Below are 6,846 nucleotides of genomic sequence, written 5' to 3'. Positions count from 1 at the left end.
GATCCAGGAGGACCCAGATTTCCAGGGGTACCCGGGTCTCCAGGGGGAGATCCGGGTATCTGAGAGGATCCAGGGATCCAGAAGTACCCAGGTGTCCGGGGTGGGATCCGGGTGACCCCAGGTGACCCCGGTTTGGTGACCCCTGAGGGACCCATCCGTGTTTTCCCGCAGCGTCCTGATCCACCTGGGATACGGGCGGGGGGAGCTCCTGGGCCGCTCCTGGTACCGCCTCCTGCACCCCGAGGACCTCGGCCACGTCGCCCGCCAGCACCTGCGCCTCGGTGGGTGTCCCCTCGCTGTCCCCAGGGTCCCCTGCCACCTCCCTGTGTCCCCTCACCTGTCCCCAAGTTCCCCTGGGGCCTCCCCGTGTCCCCTCGCTGTCCCCAGGGTCCCCTGGCACCTCCCTGTCCCCACCCTGCCTATCCCTTAGGATCTCTGGGTCTCTCTGTCCCCTGACTCCCCACGACCCCAAGGGTGTCCCCCATCCCTCTGCGTGTCCCCTGCTGTCCCTCTGCCACCCATGATGTCCTCGGTGTCCCACACGTCCCCTGGGGTCACCGTGTCCCCCCCTGGGAGTCCCCAGCGTGTCCTTCACGCCCCTGTTGATGCCCCATCCCCATTGATGTCCCCGTGTCCCCAATCCCCCAACTGACCCCACTGATGTCCCCATTGATGTCCCCATGGCCGCAACCCCTCCAATCAACCCCAGGGATGTCCCAAATGTCCCCCAGCCCCAATTCCTCCCCAGTCCCCCCTCCCTCTTGACATCCCTGTGTCCCCATTCTCCCCCCATCCTCGTGTCCCTGCTGGTGTCCCCCTGTCCCCGCTGGTGTCCCCCTGTCCCTGCTGGTGTCCCCCTGTCCCCGCTGGTGTCCTCGTGTCCCCTCTGACATCCCGGTGTCCCCACAGCGGGCGCGGGGCCGGAGGCGCGGGGGGAGCTGGTGACGCGGCTGCAGCGCAAGGACGGGCTGGGCTGGACGTGGGTCTACGCCCGCCTGCGCCCCGAGGGCCCGGCCCTGCTCGCCCACAACTTCGTCATCAGGTCAGTGCTGGACCCCTGGTGCCTGAGGGGGGGGTCACAGCCCCCCTTGGGGCGGACCCCACTGTCCGGGTGGCCCCAGACCCCCCCGTGACCCCCCGTCTGTCCCCACAGCGAGGCCGAGGCCTGGTGTCTGCGGCAGCAACTGGCGGCCGAGGCCCCCCCGGGACCCCCCGAGCCCTTCGGCCCCGGACTCGACTTCCCCGGTGCTGACCTCGGAGCGGGCGGGGACCTCGGAACCGGGCCCGGTGTCGGATCCGGCGTCGACCTGAGCGTCGGATCCGGGCTCGGAGACGACGTCGGAGCGAACGTCGGCGTCGGCGTCAGCCTTGGCCTCGGGGTCAGCGTCGGGTGTGGCCTCGGAGCCGACGTCGGACACGGCCTCGGAGCTGCTCTCGGGGCTGACGTGGACCCCGGGCTTGGAGCTGGTGTTGGGCCCGGTCTTGGAGCCAACATGGGACCCGGGCTCGGAGCCGCCATCGGGCACGGCCTCGGAGGCAACGCCGGGGCCAACGTTGACCCTGGGCTCGGGGCCGGTGTCGGACCGACCGTTGGACACGGTCTTGGAGACGCCGTCGGACACAGTCTCAGCTCTGACGTCAGCCTTGGTGTGGGAACCGGCATCAGAGTGGACGTCGGCCTCGGGGTTGCTGCCAGCACCGATGTTGGTCCCACCCTCGGGGCCGATATTGGAGCCGCCCTCGGAGCCGGTGCTGGAGATGACGTCGGAACCGCGCTCCAAGCCACCAGCGCGGCAGAGGTCGGGCCCGGCATCGGAGCCGGCGTCGCGCTCAGCGTCGGGGCCAACATCGGGCCCGGCCTCGGGGGCGGCGTCAGAGCCAGCGTCGGGCTCGGCATCGGGGCCGTCGGCCCCACTCTGCCCTCTGATGTCAGCGCCGGCGTCGGACTCACCGTCGGTGCCGGCGCCGGGGCCGGAGTCGGCGCCGGGGTTGGACTCGGCCTTGGAGCTGCTCTTGGAGCCAACGTTGCCTCCACTCTTCCATCTGGTGTTGGGCCTGGCGTTGGACTTGCCGTCGGAGCTGCCGTTGGAGCCAATGTTGGCTCTGGTCTTGGATCTGGTGTTGGACTTGCCGTCGGAGCCGGTGTTGGATCCAGTCTTGGATCTGGTGTTGGACTTGCTGTCGGAGCTGGCGTTGGTTCCAATCTTGGATCCAGTGTTGGACTTGCTGTTGGAGCCGGTGTTGGCTCCGGTCTTGGATCTGGTGTTGGACTTGCCGTTGGAGCCGGTGTTGGCTCCGGTCTTGGATCCGGAGTTGGACTTGCCGTCGGAGCCATTGGTGCTGCTCTTGGATCCGATCTGGACATTGGACTTGGCGTCGGAGCCACCGTTGGTGCTACAATCACGTCTGATGTCGGCCCCGCCATCGGGCTCGGCCTCGGAGCCAACGTGGGTTCCACCATCGGCTCCGCCCCCACATCGGACGTCGGTGCCGGCGTCGGACTCTCCGCTGGAGCCGCCGGCGGCTCCGGGCTCGGATCTACCCTTGGATTTGCCGTCGGAGCCGCGCTCGGAGCCAACGTTTGCCCCGGGCTCGGGCCCGACGTTGGTGCCGGTGTCGACTCCGCTCTTGGCGACGCCGGCATCGGACTCGGAGCCAATGTTGGATCCGCCGTCGGACTCGGCATCGGAGCCAACGTCGGGTCCGGCGTCGGATCCACCCTCAGACTCGGTGCCGGAGCCGCCGTCGGAGCCTCCTCCGCCCTCGGTTCCGCCCTCGCCCTCGGCACCGGCGTCGACCCGACCCTCGGACCCGGCCTCGGCCTCGGCGCCGACGTCGGCACCGCCCTGGGCACCGGCCTCGCCCTCGGCGCCAACCTGGGCCCCGGCGTCCGCCTGGCGCCGGGCCTGGGGGTCCCCGAGACCCCCGGGGGGGCCGCCGAGACCTGGACCCCCCCTTACACTCCCCGGCAGGCCCCGCCCTTCGCCTTCGGGCCCCCGGAGCCCCCCGAGGCCGCGCCCGAGAAGCTGCCGCCGAGCCCCGAGAGCCCCGGGGGTGGCGGCGGAGGGTCGGGGGTTGTCCCGGGGGGCCCCCCCGGCTCCCTCCTCCTCACCCCCGAGACGTCGCCGCCGCCCCCCCCGCCCGCGCCCCCCGGCCCGGCCCTGCGCCGGCTGCTCCAGGGCTTGGCCGCCGCCGCCGCCGTCAGTCGGGGGGGTCCCCGGCGCTCGGGGGGCACCCCCAGCCCCCGCCCGCCCCCCCCGCCCCGGTCGCCCCGCGACCCCTTCGCTGAGTTGTATCAACTCCCCCAGAGCCGCCTCCAGGACGCCTTCCGCCAAGGTAGGGACCCCCAAAACCTGGGGAGGGGTCCTCGTGCCCCTTGGGGGGGTGGGAGGGCCCCAATGTCACCGGTGGGGGTTGGGGGGGTCACGGATGGTTGGGGGTGGGCGGGGGACGGTCCTGGACCTCCTGGGCCCCCTTTTTGGGGTGGGGGGTGTCACACTCCTGGACATCGGGGTGCCTTGGGGCATTTGGGGGGATCGCGACCTCAGCTGTGGGGTCCCTCGGGGGGTTTGGGGTCACGAGCTCAGTTCTGGTGTCCCTTGGAAGGCTTGGGGGCTCACAGCCTGCTTTGGGGGTTCTTGGGGGGTTTTTGGGGTCACAACCTGGTTTGGGGGTTCTTGGGGGGTTTTGTGGGGTCACGGCCAAGATTTCGGGGTCCATGGTGGGTTTGTGGGGCCACAAACTGGTTTTGGGGTCCGTGGTGGGTTTGTGGGGTCTCCCCCCCTGTTTTGGGGTCTGTGGCGGGTTTGTGGGTCACAACTGGGTTTTGGGGTCTGTGGCAGGTTTGTGGGGCCACAACTGGGTTTTGGGGTCCGTGGCGGGTTTATGGGGTCTCCCGCCCTGTTTTGGGGTCGCTGACGTGTCCCCATGTCCCCCCCGCAGCCGGAAGCCAGCGCGCCCCGTCGTTCTGAACTAAGTCTGTGACGCGACTTGCCCCCAGTATGGCATATTGTCATTGTCACCCCGGCCCGGAGCCGCCGTCCCCCCCGGCCCCCGGCCGTGCCCCCTCCCCCCGCCGCCCCCCCCCGGGGCCTTTCGTGCTAATTTAACTCGTAACGAGTCTCTAAGGTAATTGGGGGGGGGCTGGTGGCCCCCCCCTCCCCGAAACCCGGACGCCTGGGGCCCGTCCCTCGTGTCCCCCGTCCCCGCCCCCCACTCCGGGACCCGTCCCCAAATTTTGGGTCAGTGGGGTGGCTTGGACCCACCTGTAGGAGCCTGTGGCCCCCCCTTCCCCCCTCCCCCCCCGAGTGTCCCTGTCCCTCGTCACCCACCTCGTCCCTGTCACCCGCCCTGTCCTCGTCCCCCACCTCGGGGTCTGCGTTTTTGGCAGAGTCCCCCCCAAAAAGTCTGTATCCCCCCCCCCCATGGGTGTTGTCCCCCCATGTCCCCAACCCAAGGGACCGAGGCACGATGTGGCTTGATGTCCCCAATGTCCCCAACGTCCCCAATGACCCCGGGCTGAGTGATGTCCCGATGTCCCCAACGTCCCCAACTCACGGGGCTGAGGCACAATGTGGCTCGATGTCCCCGGTGTCCCCAACCCAGGGAGTGGGGACAGGCCATGACCTGATGTCCCCAATGTCCCCAGTCTGGCGCCAGTTACCCCAAAGCCATTGGGCTGGGACAGGTCATGGCTCGATGTCCCCGATGTCCCCAACACACCCCAAGGGACTGTGAGACATCATGGCCCGATGTCCCCAATATCCCCAACCTGAGGGACTGAGACACATCGTGGCTCAGTGTCCCCAATGTCCCCGACACCCCCAGTGCCCCCGACACCCCCAGTGTCCCCAAAGCCCCTCGATGTCCCCGATGTCCCCCACGTCCCCCCCCGCCAAGACGTCGAGATCCGTCGCGGCGCGACGACACCGAGCCCGAGGGACGGAGACTCGTCACCGCTCGACGTCCCCGAGGTCCCCGAGGGCCACGGGCACCCCGTCACCGCTCGATGTCCCCGGCGTGTCCCCGAAGGACGAGGACACCACCTGAACGGACTGAGACCCGTCCCGGCCCGAGGGACAGAGACAACCTGTGACTGATGTCCCCAATGTCCCCAAGGGACGAGGGACCCGCTCATCACCCCGGACTGAGAGATTGAGACACGGAGTGGGCCGATGGCCCCGATGCCTCCGAGGATGTCCCCAGTGTCCCCGATGTCCCCAAGGATGTCCCCAATGTCCCCGATGTCCCTGAGGATGTCCCCGATGTCCCCAACCCAGCGGACTGAGACCCATCGTGGCCCAACGTCCCCAATGTCCCCGATGTCCCCAACCCAGCGGACTGAGACCCGTCGTGACCCAACGTCCCTGATGTCACCAATGTCCCCGAAGGATACGGGACATTGTCATCGCCCCTGGTCGAAGGACTGAGACCCACCACGGCCTGATGTCCCCAACGCCCCCGATGTCCCCGATGTCTCAACGTCGCCGATGTCCCCGAAGGATGCGGGACATCGTCACCACCCGGACTCAAGGGACCGAGAGCCACCACGGCCCGATGTCCCCCAGCGCCCCCCCGATGTCACCGACGTCCCCAAAGGATGTGGGGCATCGTCACCACCTGGACTCGAGGCACTGAGCCCCATCACGGCCCAGTGTCCCCAACGTCCCCACCGCGAGGGACTGGCCCCCCCTTTGTCCCCAAGGTCCCCTGTGACCCCACTCGAGGGACAGACACGTGGTGGCCCCACAGCCCCCGTGTCCCCGATGTCCCCGATGTCCCCTGGAGGCCCCGTGGCCCCGACGCCCACCCCGGCAATAAAGTGGCCTCCGTGGTCCCTGTGCCCATGGCCCCTTCTTTCCAGGGAATTTGGGGGGACAGAGGGGTTTGGGGGGGGACCCAGGAGTTCGGGGGGGGTGACCGGGGGGGTTTGGGGGGACACGGGAATCTGGAGAGACAGAGGGATTTTGGGGGGACCCAGGGACTCGGAGTGTCCCCAAGAGTTTGGGGTGATCCAGGGGTTTGGAAGGGATCCAAGAATCTGGGGGGGGCACAGAGGGGTTTGGGGGGATCGAAAGGTTTGGGGGGACCCAGGAGTTTGGGAAGGGCACCCAGGAACTGGGGGGACCAAGAGGTTTGAGGAGCGCCCAGGAATTTGGGGGTACTCAAGAATTTGGGGGATCCCAGGGGTTTGGGGAACACAGGAATTTGAGGGGGTCTTGGGGTTTGGGAGTCCCAGAGGTTTAAGGAGACCCAGGAATTTGGGGAGACCCAGGATTTGGGAAGTCCCAGGGGCTCGGAGAGGGCGGGTATCTCAGGAGTCCGGGGGGAACCAGGAATTTCGGGGCCGCGGGGGTGAGAGGAGAAGCCCCAGAAATTTGGGGATTCCAGGATTTCATGGGGGATCCAGGAATTTTGGGGTCCCAGGGGTCTGGGAGGACCCAGGAATTTGGGGGTATATCCAGGAATTTGAAGGGTCCCAGGGGCTCGGGGGATGCCCAGAAATTTGGGGGATCTCAGGATTTGGGGGGGTCCCAGGGGGTCGCGGGACTCTCGGGGGTCCGAGAGCGGGACTGGGGAACCGGACAGGCCACGCCCCCGAGCGCGAAAACCCCGCCCCCACGGACCAAACCACGCCTCCGAGTGCCCAAACCACGCCCCAATTGATCAAACCACGCCCCCTAACGGGCTAAACCCGCCCCTGCAAAACCCCGCCCCCGCCCAGCAAACCCCGCCCCAGCACCGCCCCCGAGCGCTGTGGCCACGCCCCCGCCCCTCCCCGCGCACGCGCGGTGAGTCCCGGCGGCGACGCGGTGGGTGAGTCCCGGACTGGTCCCAGTTGAGCCC

General features: G+C 68.5%; 1 protein-coding gene and 1 long non-coding RNA gene across 2 annotated transcripts; both read left to right on the top strand.

Annotated features, from left to right (window-relative positions):
• Positions 1–171: 171 nt before the first annotated feature.
• LOC113980723 (fibroin heavy chain-like) lies at positions 172–3,146 on the top strand (the record flags this gene model as incomplete). The annotated part of the gene is made up of 3 exons (XM_027707926.1): positions 172–281; positions 910–1,042; positions 1,154–3,146. A coding segment is annotated over exon 3 (1,653 nt), but the record flags the coding sequence as incomplete, so codon positions are not given.
• A 73-nt stretch (positions 3,147–3,219) lies between these two features.
• LOC113980724 lies at positions 3,220–5,328 on the top strand. Its single transcript, XR_003538209.1, has 3 exons — positions 3,220–3,336; positions 3,943–5,215; positions 5,255–5,328. It is a non-coding gene; the product is annotated as an uncharacterized LOC113980724 (long non-coding RNA).
• Positions 5,329–6,846: the final 1,518 nt, after the last annotated feature.

The sequence above is a fragment of the Neopelma chrysocephalum genome, unplaced genomic scaffold, assembly GCF_003984885.1.
Source record: "Neopelma chrysocephalum unplaced genomic scaffold, ASM398488v2 Primary Assembly neopelma1_95070, whole genome shotgun sequence".
Lineage (NCBI taxonomy): Eukaryota > Metazoa > Chordata > Aves > Passeriformes > Pipridae > Neopelma > Neopelma chrysocephalum.
Note: the sequence above shows the minus strand (reverse complement) of the source record. Positions and strands in the feature narration are given on the sequence as shown.